Raw genomic sequence first — 15,209 nt, 5'->3', positions numbered from 1 at the left:
TGAATGCCATTTTACCTCCAGCAGACGTGTGAGTCACTACACAATGCCCTCCTACTTCGTTCCAAACTGAAAAATCTAAGTCTTAATAGAGAAACTTGGGGGGGGGAGGGTGGAGGAATGGTTCTTTGGAGAAAATGATTGTGTAGGAGAACTCAAGTTACTGGTAAATAATCTGTTTTTCTCCTTGATTTGTGATTGTCCCCTGCAGACGCTTAAAAATGCTGAAGGAAAATTGGTAGTCATGGAGAGTAGGAGAACAAAGACACAAACCACAAATGCCATAGAAAATTACGTGGAAAGAAGTTGCTTTGTTACTAGACTATGCCTTTAGTCACTCTAAAATCACTTCATCCAACTCTAATGGACAAAGAGAGAATCTCTTTGAGTAATCTCTATGGGCTTCACTTGGCAAAGCATTCTGACACCAGAAACACAAACTCTGTACTTTGAGCAGTGCTTTTTTCTGCTGTCTTTCTCTTAACACAATAGATACAAAAAGTCTGGAGGAAAAGATGAGTGGAAAAAGGGAAACAATATCCAACCCTGGAAGAAAAAAGGAATCTTAAGAGCTAAATGGAAGGATATATTGTTCAAGAGTGCACTGCTTTAAGGGACTCTAGAAATCCCTAATAGGAAAAAAGGAAGAAGAAAATATACCACGAAAGAATAATTGTACTGGTTTAAAAGTCAGGCGTTGCATCTGACTCCATACCAGAGTTATTTCACCGGTGTAGGACTGCACCTGAGCACAGGAATGGCCTACAGTGTGGGAACGGGCTATCAAGAATTGCCAGTAAGGGAAAATTCAGGCACTGTATCGATGCCTTAGCTGTGGTAAGCAGGATATATTTTCTCCTCTGACAAAGATAGGACAACCCTGTGAGTCACAAAGCTGCACAGGAGGCAAAACCTTCAAAAGTGTAAGGCCGACAGCAGCTATTTGCCATAATTAAGCCTGGGCTTCCCATACAAATTCTGAATTTGTTTTTTATATCTGTCATTATCACCAATAGGAGGCTCTTTCTTTATTAAATGCAAGAGCAAATTCTATTAAGGGTAAACTTGCAAAACTGCATTCTCCTGATGAAATATTTTCTTTCATATTGCTTAAAGGAAAAAAAAAATAAGGAAAGTAATGCTGGGGGGAAATTGTAGACATCTTTAACAAAAAGATTCTTTCATCTGAATTTTGCCCCTATGTGATGCCCTGAGGTAAATGAGTGTAGCGTGAAGTTTGAGGAGAAAAGCAATAAGCTTCTCACCAGTATGGAGACCTGCAGCACTTTTTAGTTTGGAGAAATTAAAAACATTGGAATGGTTCAGCCTGCAGAACAGAGACCAGCAGCAACTCTCAGGCTCTCCTGTGAAAGAGCACGGACTGGGTAACCTGGAATAACTGTGTAATGTCGACCCTTCGCTGCATGAAGTGTTAGGGCCCTATTAGGGCAGGAGACAGTCTCAGGGGAAATATGAATCCATCCTACAAGAAGTTGCCTGATGCAGGGCTAAACTAAACCACGAGGCCCTGCAACATCGTGTCTCAGGATGAAACAACATTTCTATCAGCTTCCTAAGCAGAACTTGGTGCACACTGAATAGGAAGCATGAAAAACCGAATGCCTCTTCTGAATTTCTGACTTAAAGCTAGAAAAGAAAACTCTCTCAAATTTTACGCCGCTATCAAATGTTGCACTAGTTAGACGCCTTCGTGTTCTCTCGGGGCAGAAAAGCACTGATAGTGATGCTGCACAGATGCATATACAGGTAGATAAAAGGCAATCAATACATGCGCCAGCACAAATAATTACCTACCTAAAACTTGAATTTCAATGGCTCCATGTCCTTCGGTGACACACATGGAAACTCCAAAGAGTAAGATCTGAGGAGAATATCCCAAATTGAGAACTTTATTGGGGGCATTTGAATTCAAAATGCTGATTTAGGCTACTGTTTGATTTTGGACAGAATTTCAGAAAACAGCTAGTCATTTTGTGTTTTATCAGTAACAGTGATTATATCACTAATGTTTTCTACAAATTGGTGACATAAATTCATACCCTAAAAAAAACCAACACAACTGCTTGTGACCCCCACATCTATGTTAAATTAAATCATCATATAACATACCTCACTATCATTAAAAAAAAACAAACATACTTCTTATCTGCTTTTACATGCTTTAGATTACTTTGCATTTAGGTATATTTAGGACTTGAAAGCATGCTAAACATTTTTAGCTGTGATGTAAATGAAACAAAAACCACGGCAAGCATGAAAATTAGCAAAGGTAAGTCTTAGAAGGAAATGTTGAAATATTGCTATTAGACCGTGATCACGGTACCATAAATCTCCCTTTCAGTCCTTGTATATTTACATAGCTTCTGTAGATGGTAAACAATGCAAGACAGTCCCCAACATTCATTCCAGTCACTAAGAGTTTTGTGAGAATAAGAAAAGCTTGGCAGTTGTATGATTTAACATCGTAATTTTACATTTTACAAAGGCACTGAATGAAAAAGACAACTTTGACAGACTAAAGTTTAATATGAAATGAGATGAGAAAGTAATCTATAAACAGACTTCTTTATATATCCATACGTAAATATATATATGTACTTTCACACATGCATACTGTATCCAGTTGACTTCTGATCTACAGTTTGACTACCTAAGAATCCAATTGACCTAGTTCTTCCTTCCATTTAAAAATGCTTTTGTGATTTGTTTTGTAAGTCTCAAGAGACAATTAGCTACCTTATAGACTGATCCCGTTAACTTGTAAATAGTCTTAGGTCACAGGATTATGAGATCTGCAGAATAACTACTCATGTCACTAGCTCTTTTATGTGACTCTTTGCATGTGATTATTAGTTTTATTAGTTATTAGTTTTTCACTCTTTATCCAAGCCTGCTTTGCCTCTTGCTCTTAAGCAGATTCGTAGCTATATAGAGACTGTATGTACCAATATGTCTTCAGAATGGGAGAAGTGTAACAACACACTGATCACATACAAAACAGCTGTTTTAAAGCACAGTTGCTCTGTTCCCTAAAGAAAGTTTGCATGGCTTGACAAAGAAATAATTGCTACAGGCTTTTGTCAAGACTTGCTTCTTTACAGAAATTATGCCACGAGCAAAAACATTCACAAACACACTTGTCTCATTCCTAGCCATACCTGCAACTTCGCATTTTATGAACTAATAATGGAAAGCAGGGATGAGCTATTTGAGTCTGACTGAAAACAGGTATTAAAATACGATTAAGACAGACAGGGTCAAGATAATCCCAGGCTGAAGACAAAGGGATGCATCCCATAAAAAATCCCTCTGATTTCTAGCAATGCAATTAAAAATCAACACTTTTTTTTTTTAAACTTAAAAGAACAGGAAGAGATGCCAAAGCCAAGTTTGTTCTGTTAACATTGTAGCACCTAATGAAATGATAAGATACCAAGGAAGCAAACGAAGGATTGAGAGACAGCAGGCAAAAATAATTCCAGAACACGAGCAGATGGCACAAGAACCTTACAAAGGAAATCTCAGTTTTAAAGCTTAGACAACAACGTTATGAATGGAGTTACAATTGCAAGCTGAGCGTCCAGAACTAGTACAAGATACAAGAACACTAATTTGCTCTGGTTAGGAAAAGAAAATATTACTTGTAGCTGCACTTTAGTTGCCATTTTGGTAAAATTCATGTGTGGTAAATGCCCTATGCTAATTCAAAAACACGAAGCACTCTAGAATGAGTCTCTAGTGTTAAAAAAAAAAAAAAAAAAGAAGGTAGTTTATAGCTATTAAAAATAAAGTAGTCACTACTGGAAAAAGAGGGCAATTAGTAGACTGAGAATAGTGAGCTGTTTAGAATCAAATAAACAATTTATATGCTCTTTGCTCATAAAATGCTAAGAATTAGAAAATATTAGGGTGTTCACAGATAATTAAACATAACTAAACCAAATACACTGTAATCATCCTTACGGGGACAGCTACTGCAACTTGAAAGAGTGTGAGTCATTAAAAGCAGTAAAGGAATCTTCAAAGTCCCCACCTGCAACTTTGTTTCATAGCATGCTAAGCAGGGAAAACAATAAAACAGAAGGTAGAAGTGCTATTTCAAAGACTGAAACACTTCCTTCTCATGATTCTAGTATTCTTTTTTATTTTTGCCCAATTTGTTTCCATAACTACAGGCAAAGCAATCTGGGGCTCTAGGATGCAATCTCACACTTCTCATCTCTCAGTAAAACCAATACAGTGTTTATCTTCTTCGTAGGTAACATGGGATTGAGTTTTTGCACGTAAATCCTGAAAACAGTATTTGTTAATCTGTGCATACAGTTCACTGTCAGGGCAATTTGAGTTTGCTTCTTTAACAGGTCAGTAAAGAACTGGAATTACCTAGCATATGATCCACCTGATGCTGCAATATGTGGAAGTAAGCGCTTTTCTTGGGCTTACATTTGACACAGACTGCTGTACTGAACATATAATATGGTTTGTAGGTAGTATTTTCAGAGCAGTTCACAACTGTGCTACAGCTGTACCTATGGCTCTTAAAACAAATCTGGCAAGACAGGCCAACTACCTGTCTCACCACGCACATGTTCCTGAGTTTTCTTCTTAAAGCTCTTTTTTTTTCAAAAAAAAAATAAAATTCAGAGTTTAATTCAGTTGTTGCCACAGCTGGTGGGCAGACTCACTGGCCACAGTGGAACTACAGGACCAGAGAATACACAGCATACCCACAGGTGCTGGGTGCCTACAGAAAGGTCCTTTACAGAGACCACCAAGTACATGGACTGAAGGTGAGGATTTGGAAAGTCCCCAGCATTCCTCCCTGATGTGGTGGTGGGACAGGGCAGTGGTCTGCAGCCAGAATCAGGAGCTGGGAGTGTTTCTCACTTCTGACACCGCTTCAGTAGATCCTGCGAGCATTGTTATCAGTTTGTTAGTTCATGTGAGATGAAAATATGTCATTTAGCAGAGTAGAGAGCAGCTAGTGAATCCTCCTATTTGACACTGAACTATACAACTGCTTTATTGATTGCATCAGAACAAGCTATCTTACTAGATGGGATAAGTCATTTACTCAATGTTCTTAACAGTTAAACTGTTATCTTGGAGATTTATCTTTAGTTTACCTAGGGAAGATTTGCTAGGAGCTTGGTCACTGAAGCAAAACTGATGCAGTATCTCTACACAGCACTTTGGGACTGGTCTGTCTTGAGCTATCAAATATACTGGATGCTTATTAGTCTTAATGCAGAGGATTGTGGCAGCTTATAGGTGAGAAAATCTATTTGCTCAAAAAAACTTAACAAATAAAGGAAATTTAGAGTTAACTCTATAAAATTCAGAAAAATGTGACACACAGACATCAAGCAAAAAAGTTCCTGAAAACTATGAAATAAAGGAGCTAGAAAGCTGTTATTTGGTGAAGAAGGCAGAAGTACTGTAAACAAGTATTCTTGGATAGTACTAGGAAAAGAGGAGAGAAAAAGAACGCAAGAACAAGAGAAAGTAATGAGACATATACAGCAGTGATATTTGGAGGCAGAAAAGTAACACTAAGAGCTGAGAGCTCTGGAGAGATGGCGCAGAAAACACACAAGGAAAAGCTATACCAGAAGAGATGGTAAAGTAGATTAAAAATTTTTAGAGTAAAGGTCAAAAAAAAATTAAACCTAAGGACCTTCCTCAAAAGCAGGAGAGTTTGGGAGACACAGGTTTGGAAAGTGAGTTACAGGAACTGATAAATTACAATGGTAAGTAGCTAATACAGAAGCTATTTCTTCCTAAGATAAAAGACTACAAATTAGGAAATGGGCATGATTGAAGAAACAATGTGATTAGCTGACTACATTTGCAATCTGTGCCATTTCAAGTTGGGAGAACAGCCTCTATTCAGCTTTCTACATTTCTCCCCATTTTCTTAGAAATCCCAATTTAGAAAAACCTGGAAATATGTGAATGCTATAAAATGTGCCTTGGCATACTACCACACTTGCATGCTTGCAAGCTAGGTACTAGAACAGCAGTATGTTTGTACAAGTACTGTAGAACAGTGTTTTCTCAGCCTCAGTGGTCAAGGATTTCTCACTTAAGCTACTGTCTTAGATTTTTGTCCCAGGCCCTAAACACCTCTACTTAATGTGATAAAGAACATCCACTTATAATTTGTAGGCACAGAATACTGTTAGACATAAACATAAATTATTCCCCATTTATATTAGATGAAAGTAACATGTTTTTGTATACATTTCTCACAGAGAAAAATGAACTGTTTAGCGTATTTACTCCAAATTTCAACAGAAGAATACCTGGGACAAATCAGTATTATAGTGTCACTTGATACTAAATGAAAAAGAGGACTTAATGTAACCATCTAGTTTACTTCTGCAAATCTGTATTGCTTTCAGACACAAGTAAATTCCAAATGTTGACTTTAAATCTTTATATGATTTGCTATATGGATTTGCCTCAGGAAGATAGTATTTTTGGAACATGACTTTACTGAAATGGAAAATTGTATATATGAATTGAGTTACTTGATCTTTTTAAATAACTTAGTGTTAGTTTCCACAACATAAACCTACAGTTGACTTTAACGCTTATCTTTTTTTTTTCCCCCTCTTTTGATGGGGTTTTTCTCCTGGTAGACATAAAGCAAGTTTTTGGTGTTGTTTACCATTCTCATTGCTATAGTTCATCAGCATGCCACAAAAGACAGTCAAGAGCTTCTCACTGGCTGGATCTGTCTTATTGCACAGTGACCTTATATGGTCTACTACAATATGTGCACCACCTGCATGGTCAACTGCGTTCCTGCCCTCATCTGTAAAACAAAGAGTTACATTAAAAAAAATGAAACCAAAACCCACCATAGAGTCCCAAACATGACAGTAATTATACAAAGCAAGTTCTTTAAACAGTGAAGTAATTTCTCCAGTGTTGTCAAATTCATCTGTAGAGATGCTCAAGGGCCAGCTTTTAGTGCAACAGAGCTAGGAAAGTGAAAACATCTACAACAAAATGAATTAACCACTTGGCACTAATACCTTTGTAAAGAAGTTTAGTTTGAGGCAGAGCCCCTGAAGCTGATAAATAATATTCTGATTCACATTGGATTATGCAGAAGAAGGTGCTGAGCATTTTGCAACGCCTAGTCCATACATCCTTATGGCTTTGTGGATCAGGTAAATTGCTCTTACTGTTATGCAGATTGAGAAATCAAAATATAGAGAACACACCATGAGCAATGGGAGACGGGGAAAAAATGGACAAAGCAGACCAGAGGTACTAGTTCTCAGTGACAAACTCTGTTCATGCACTCAGTCTGCCACACAGAATGTTCTTCGTACTTCTATACCTGGAATTTAATACCATGATCAGATTCTTTTTGTATGGCTAAAAGAAAAATTCACTCTGCATCAGCAACAGACTACAGTGTTGAGGTTTCATAAATAACACACCATAATCTTTGTATGGAACTCTGTACAACAAATCCAATTTGATTTATCAGTGTATGAATAAAGGAAAAATTGGCCTTTATTACAGTAATCAACAATACCGCTTCCTTTCCCAGCAGGCAGTCGGCAATAGACAACAGTCAATAACCTTAATTGCATGGCTTCCAAAAGGAGAGCTTTCCAAGTGAGTTACAATTGGAACCAACTCAAAAATCTGGATGAAAACAAGATCTTCAGCGGAAAAAAATCACTAAAGTTAGAGGGAAAAAAAAAAAAGAACAAAAAACCAACACCCTCCCCTCCCTTTCTTAATGGCCCAACAACAGATCTCCTCTTTCCTTTGCTATTCAGCACTCTTATCATACTCTTCTCTCCCCATCATGCTTGGAGGTTGAGATACTGAGGTTTCCTAATTCTACAGCACATTCAGTATGAAAACCAAGGTTACCCTCATTTATGATACAATCTTCCACTAAGAAGTGTTCCAGAGCTCTGTAAGTTTCTAAATCTTCCAATTCTTGTCAATGCTATTTATAAGGGACATATTATACCTCTTATACCCCTTGAGTTAGGGAGAGAGAACTATAGTGTGTATATACATATAAAGGGGCATATGCAGGGACTTCAGATAATTTACTGAGTGGAGTTGGAAGGGAAATTCTTGGTGGATCTTAACTATTATATTTATTACCACAGTCATAAGCATTTTGCTGAATAACCATGAAATTAGACATGCAGAAGAGGAAAAATGTCACTGCCATGACTGTCTCCACCTCTGACCTGCTCAGGACATTCGAGGAATGTGATTCACTTCAGGTATGTATATTTCAGTTTGAAAAATTAGAACCTGGAATCTATTTATAGCCAAACAAATTGGAACTTTGATCTTTAAGGTCCCTTCCAACCCAAGCTATGCTATGATTCTATTAAATTCAAGGTAAGCACTTCTGTATCAAGGATGGAGTGTGAAAAAAGGAGAAACATGAAAAAAATAAACCTCTTTCATCCCTGATGCAGTGATAAACTTAGGCATAATGCTGAAGTGAAATAAAATTCTACAGCATAATATAGAAAGACAATACAGTTGTTCAGATTAAGCACTTATGTTTATCAAATCAGTAGAGAAAAAATAAAAAAAATAAACTTTCCTTTAATACTCCAGCATACTGTTTTATGTTTCTTCATGTAGAACTTTTTTTGATTACAAAAGTTATGCAATTACATGATTTTGTATTTGACTCACCTCTTTTGTGAGTCAAAACAAAACAGAATCACCAATTCTGGATTAAATAGACCAAATATCATTCTCAAATTATTACAATGGAATTAAAGTCAGCAAACTAAAACCATGATAAAATTAAGCGTGAGATAAAAATCAGGTGTTGAGCTAGTTTCCATGTCTTGGTATGGAACTGCATATATAATATTTAAACAACAAATAATATAAAGGTACAGTCTGATGAGGGTTTGGAAAGAAAGGTTATAAATAAATAAATAATAACACACACACACAAAAAAAAAACCAGTTACAAGCCAAGTTCCTTACCTGGGTGGAATTTGGCACAACTCCACTGAAAATAATTGTGCAGTAATACCTTAGAACAACTGAAGATCTGAACTCACACATCCTTCTACTTCCATTCTCTCTCTGGTTTGTCAAATAAGTTGTAGATCAAGAACTGCTATGTTTTAAGTATATGGTACTCTCTCACTTCAGACGTATGATAACACTTTTACCCACACAATATTTTCATTGGGTAGATAATCAGCTTCCACTGTACCAACAGCATAACTAAGGAGGAAAGATTCAGCAACAAATCTCACTCCAAGAAACAGTCTGTCTGTACAGAGTACTCAAAAAGTAGGAACTTCAGGATTCCTCCCAGGTAGGTAGCAGGATATAAGTGCCAGTCTTTGACATGACTGCATAAGCTGGTAGATTAAAGTAGGAGAGAGACCTTAATTGAGTTTGTTGCTGTACCTCTTTCCCATGCTAGAGCTCACCCTGTGTAGCTGCTTTTTTGCCCAAGGAAGCTGGATAAAGAGCAGACCTGGGCTAGCACTATAATTAGGATCTCCTGGTGCTGCCTTCATATGCCCAAGAGGATTAACTCAGCTCATTAGTGCAGGGCCACAAAGAATCCTGCACCAGGTGTAGGAGGGAGATTCTGAAGGTCCTGACTACCCACTCCACGCTCAGGCTACGACACCCCATTGCATCCCCAAGCAAAAAGTGTATTTCTGACTCAGAGTGCTACACGTACTTATTACGGACTCGCTTCTCCCTGCTCTATCGCTAAGAAACAGATTTTGCACACAAGAATACTCACCGAGTTCCAAATCATTTACAGTCAAAACAAGACCACAGCATGTTGCTGTGTCTTGTTCTCAGTCCAGCTATTACCTTGCAGTTCAGCAGCTCTATGAACTCCCACACTTAAAGTGCTTCCAGCCTCCCAGAAGCTGTGTTGAAGTTTTTTTTTTCCTGTGACCTTTTAAAATAAACATTTGCTATTCCTATGAGATCAACGTTTGAACAGTTAATAAGCATTCACATTTCTACTTAAAAATGTTTCTCTACAGCTCACAAAGGGCAATGCTGTTGTATTTTTTTTTTTTGAGTACGCATGATGCCATTTAAAGATGCCAGAGTGAAAACAAGCCAGGAGACCAGAGGGATGTTTTTTTCCTACAAAGAAATGTATAGTGAGATTTATTATAGAATAAGTTATTTCCCCAATGTTATTTAGTCCAACCCAACACAACTATCTCTAAGAATTAGTACAGTCTTTTTTTTTTCCATCCTTAGTTGCTCAGTTTTATGCAAAAATGGGTTTTAATATGGATTATCAAATTACTGTGACTGCCCACATGCCTCCCACGCACACTTGTCAAATTTTGCCATGGCCCAGTCACAAGTGATCTAAGGGATGCCCCAGCCAAAGAGCAAATTATTTTTAATGCGTGACTAGGAGATCTTTAAAACTCAGCCACGGGGACAGGAGGAAGTGTCTCGTCCACCTGTTCCTCTTGAATGTCACCTGGGAAGACGTGCCAGCCTAAAGCCTATTTCTCTAAAGAATCTCAACCTTTCCTCACTGGTGTTTGGCTTCTTCAGGACCCATGCTTGGCTCTCCTCCAGGCTGGGACTGTTTGTCAGTGGGGGACCTGATATAAATTAGGGCCTACAGGAGTTCAGCCTTCATTTACTGCAAAAAAAACCCAAAACTTTTCCAAGATGAGAGGAGCTGGTGCAGCCATTTCTCCAATCTGATCATGTCTCTGTTTTCACACTGCAAAGTATGTTTATCTTCTGTGCCCACCCTCTGCTCATGTGATTTGTCTGTTCTTCATTCAAGTATATGTACTGCAGAATGTTTTTGCTCCAAGAATGAAAGACCCTTAAGAAAAACACAAAGAGATGTTGCCATACAGATACAGTATGATCAATATGCGTAACTAAAATAATACGTTATGTTAGAAATTGTTTTCCTATGCATTAACATGCTTTCAGGTATCTGACAGAGCTGCAGCAATTCAGATGCAGTCTGTGAGTCTGAACTTGTACTCCCAGAACTCTTAATGTCATGAATTTTGAACAGCTTCAATTTGCTTTTCCCAAGATGCGTTTGCATCATTTTCCCTTGAGCTTTCTTCCCTGGTTTACTAAACCTTAAAACTAACTACTGGATACTAAAAGATAACAGGAAAAAAACATGAACAAACCTACAGCTTAAAACATGAAAACGATGTAAACCATGAGCTATATACAGCTAATGAGTTATTTCTAAAATACATGCACCGGCACTTTGATTTTTGTCACTTACTCTGAGGCAATTATTTCTGTAAACACAGTGACATCAGGCAAAGGCCTCTGCCATAATACAGACAGATATCAGAAAATATTTTTGCAAATAGCTCATCTAAATGCTCTTTTATCTAAACCCTAAATTAGCTTGCTGCTTTCATATTGGGCCTACTTTAATATGAAATTTAGTAAATTAAGTAAAAGCACAGAAAATTATGTTTGGTGTAGTTATGTACTGAAGGGTTGTTTGAAAGCTTGTTCATTTTTTTCCTCACAAAATAAGGTAAGATATGAATACTCCATATTACCTTTGCCTCTTATACCTTTACATCATGAATGGCCACAGTGCCATTGCTTTCCAAACAGTTCTTTCCCAAATCTTTGTTACCATATCTCCATTCTGAAATCCAAAATTTATGATTCACAATAGTATTTCAAATATAATGGCATTTCTCTGTAGGGGCCTTATATTGTTTTGCAGACTTGAAACACAGAAAATAGATTTAACCTTTAAAAAGTACCAGAAATCACAAATTAGCAAGTTTTTATAAAGTTTACTATAAATGTAGGCTTCAAAAATGCACCTGTTTCTCAGATAATCAGCTAGAAAACTATTTGACAGCATTTCTTAAAAATCATCTTTTGGGCTTTAAATTTTAAGACTTGTTTTTTGAAATGTTTTGGTTTCGTCTTGCAACTGGAAACCTGAATCCTCTCTTCTCCAATTCATGTGCTCCAAAAGTTTATTGGCATAAATAGTTGCACTGGGTTAAGTGGTGCAACTTGGTGAGGGAAAGCATGATGTGTTAGATAAAGGTCCCTGATTTGCATAAACCAAGCTCCCTGGAGAGTAGCTTTGGGGTGAAATGGAAATATTACTTTTATTTTAGGCATTAATTTTAAAATTATTTTCCTCTGCAATTGGGTGTAATGATCATATTAGTTAATTTTTATACTGCTATTTTCACTGAAGTGCTTCACCTTTATTGCATTTGGCTCCAATCTTTGTGACCAAAATATTGCTTAGACTGGACCAGTATTTTCTGGAGAATATCTTTTTTTTTTTTTTTTTTCCTTAGGATAAATTAATTTGCAGTAGCCCAAGGAGGGGGAAAAAAAGAGTTCTTTCTACATGCTCTATTTTTAATTTATTTTTCTACTTTTTTAAAAATTATTATTTTTTTTTAATTAGGGCCTAATTGCATGGCTTTTCTTACTGTACATCTGTTCCTGGTGCTTATTCTTTCACCTGAAGTCATAATCTTCTGTGACATCAAACTAGCTGCTGCAGAGGAAGTTATGATGTGACATTCAGAATACTATGACTATATATGGGGAAAAAGCAGCAGGAGCAGAACTCCAAAGGAACAGAGGTCCTGCTTACATGCTCTCTTGCTCTTGCTCTTTTTCCCTTTTCAATAAGAAAATAGAAAAAATTATCAGAACAAAACTGTTAAATTTTAGGGGCAAAGCCTTACCTAATGCAAACCCCATTTTCTATGTAGATGTTAGGAAGAAAACATTATCACTTGTGTTACCTAGAAGTTTACTATTTTTTTTCTATGTGAACACTGTAAAGGTGGAACTTTTAATGCAATGCTGACATTCAATTTTAATACTTGACCCTACTGTTTATTTTGAATCTGTTTGTGTATGCTTTTTAAAGCTGTGGATTCTGGACCCTGTAAATTCTTTGACTGCAGGACTACAGCTACAACCCCGCTGCAGAACAGAGAGCAGCATTACATTGACCTTATTTTTTCAAGGAAAGCAAGCTTCATGTAATTATATTGCATTGTTGTTACAGTTTGCTGCTTTTTCCATATCTTCTGTGCACTTGCCTAAAAGCAACTGGGCATAGCAATGCTGTACTTTGAGATTCATTTTTTAAGGATTTGAAAGATCAAATTGATTTGGGGTTGCTCTTTCTTGTTCTGAAATCCCTTTCCCTTTATTTAATTCCTTCAGGAATTAGTAGAATTTGATTATCAGAAGTACAATTTTGTTATAATTGCTTACTGATTAAAAATCAATCAGCATAGCCCTAAATTTTTTTCCTTTATGAAGAAAAAAATCATCTTGAATTAGTCATGCTTAAAGCAAAGATAAGTAGAACGGTCTTGTAATTGGTCGATCTTATATTGCTGCTATCTATCCTTGGCCCTAACTCCAGCTTCACTGAGGGTATTGTCTCAGAACTGATTGCTAAAATAGGTTAAGAGTAAACCAGAAATGCAAACAGAGAGCTGTCTTTTAATATAGTGTCTTCAAGGACTGAAAATAGCATTGGTCTTTCTGGATAAAATTGTTTCCAGCATATTTGCTGGGTAATGAAAACTGAAGCAGCAGCGTACAGGCCCGGAGGCTGCTACCAGACACACAGCTTTGAAAACCTGGTTCAGTTTGGGGAACGCACTGACAGATGATGGATGAAAAATCTACTAAAAATGAACTGTCAGGTGCTCAATAGCACGTATTCAACTAGTTTATTCCAGCAAATAAGTTTTAAAAATTTTGTATTCATATGGAGATCTAGCAGTATTTTTAGAAGACTCCTTATAGTATGTTAAATGAATGGACCATAGGATATCAATACTAACAAGCCTTCATCTTTCCTGTGGAATATCACAGGATTTCTTTTGTCTACAGGGTCAGGAGTGTGGCTGAGTGTTTGAAGGGACAGGTAAATGTGCCAATAACACAATGTCCCTAATGTTCCACTGGTGCAACAACCAAATGCAAGCCAGTTCAAATCCTTAATTTAAAAAAAAAATTGCTTGATTTTCATATTCCTCTTCTGTCAGATAGATACAAGAAAAATCATGTGTTTCTGATTTCAGACAAAAGAATGGTGATAAATTTATTGTTCAAGACTTTTCAATACTTCTCTTCCAGTCAAATTCTGCTAGTGAGCCTGAGATTTTGATGTAACAGAAGAAACTTTCTTTTTTTCAGCAACAAGACATAAAATACTACTAGTCACAGTATTGGCAAGCAATTTATCCTGAGTCCCAGTGAGATTTTAAGGTGTAGTAATTTCTACTAGTAAATTCTATTAAAAAAAAAAAAACAGAAAGAAACCAAGCAGTATGAAAAAGTTATAGTAGATATGCAAAAGACAGGCAAAGGCTCTGAGTGCTGAATGCAGCACTTTCCTCTGCCTTCCTTTCCACATGTAATGCTTACAGCAGATTCCTCAGCTGATTTTATAACTCTATGCAACTCCAGAGTCATTTCATTGCAGCCAAACAATTTTTTCTAGGATTATGAGAACATAAGTCAGAACTGAAGCCAACCTATGCTTTTTGTTTCATACAGCATGAAATAAATCATGGAATCCAATTATACAATAACGCATCAGGCAGTTTTTCTACAACCGTAGGTAGAGATTTATAGCATCTCATGATATTAATAGAATAAATCTGCACACATCAATTAATTTAGATTTTTTACTCCAGGGCCTTGGATGCAATGATGTCTCTCAGCTTCATTTGCCCGAGAACGAGGGTGTGAACAGAGCAAGGCATGGTCACAGGCTGGTGCAAGGCAGAGCCCTTCTGCTGGGTGCTGTTGAAAGGAGCCTGGCAAGGTGCTTAGCCTGGCATTGTGCGAGGAGCAGTACTGAGAGCTGAAGCTTGAAGGAGCTCTGGTTCTCCCACAAAGCAGCTAGAGAAGCAGACTCAGAAAGTGTGTGGCCCACGGGGATTTGGAATAGGTTGGGAGAAGCCCAAGAGGCAAAAAGTGAAACCAAGCAAAAAAATCCCACACCATAAAGCATATTTGCAGATCCTACTAAGCCCTGGGAAGAAAGAGAATTACTCAGAGAAGTGAGAAAGTAACAAGTGGCCCTGGAAACTGGGAAAAGCTGGGAGGGAGTCTTGGGTGTCAGGCCAGTGCGATCCTTGCCCCACAGCATGAAGCCCCAGGGA

The 15,209-nt window shown here is 37.3% G+C and overlaps 1 protein-coding gene across 10 annotated transcripts in view; it reads right to left on the bottom strand.

Moving 5' to 3' along the window:
* The window catches only part of RAP1GDS1 (Rap1 GTPase-GDP dissociation stimulator 1), a 97,378-nt gene that overhangs the window by 20,493 nt on the left and 61,676 nt on the right, over positions 1-15,209 (bottom strand). For 7 of the 10 annotated variants that reach the window (XM_048054724.2, XM_048054725.2, XM_048054723.2 and 4 more), the window contains one exon: positions 6,692-6,838. The exons of 2 other annotated variants lie outside the window; for them this stretch is intronic. In XM_048054724.2, coding sequence (XP_047910681.1) covers positions 6,692-6,838 — 147 coding nt within the window. Of the gene's footprint in view, positions 1-1,812; positions 1,880-6,691; positions 6,839-9,018; positions 12,304-15,209 lie in introns of those variants that run through there. One more of the 10 variants, XM_013201077.3, reaches the window with a different exon arrangement.

This window comes from Anser cygnoides, chromosome 4, assembly GCF_040182565.1.
Source record: "Anser cygnoides isolate HZ-2024a breed goose chromosome 4, Taihu_goose_T2T_genome, whole genome shotgun sequence".
Taxonomy (NCBI): Eukaryota; Metazoa; Chordata; class Aves; order Anseriformes; family Anatidae; genus Anser; species Anser cygnoides.
The sequence above is the reverse complement of the archived record's forward strand: the minus strand, read 5'-3'. Positions and strand labels throughout refer to the sequence as shown.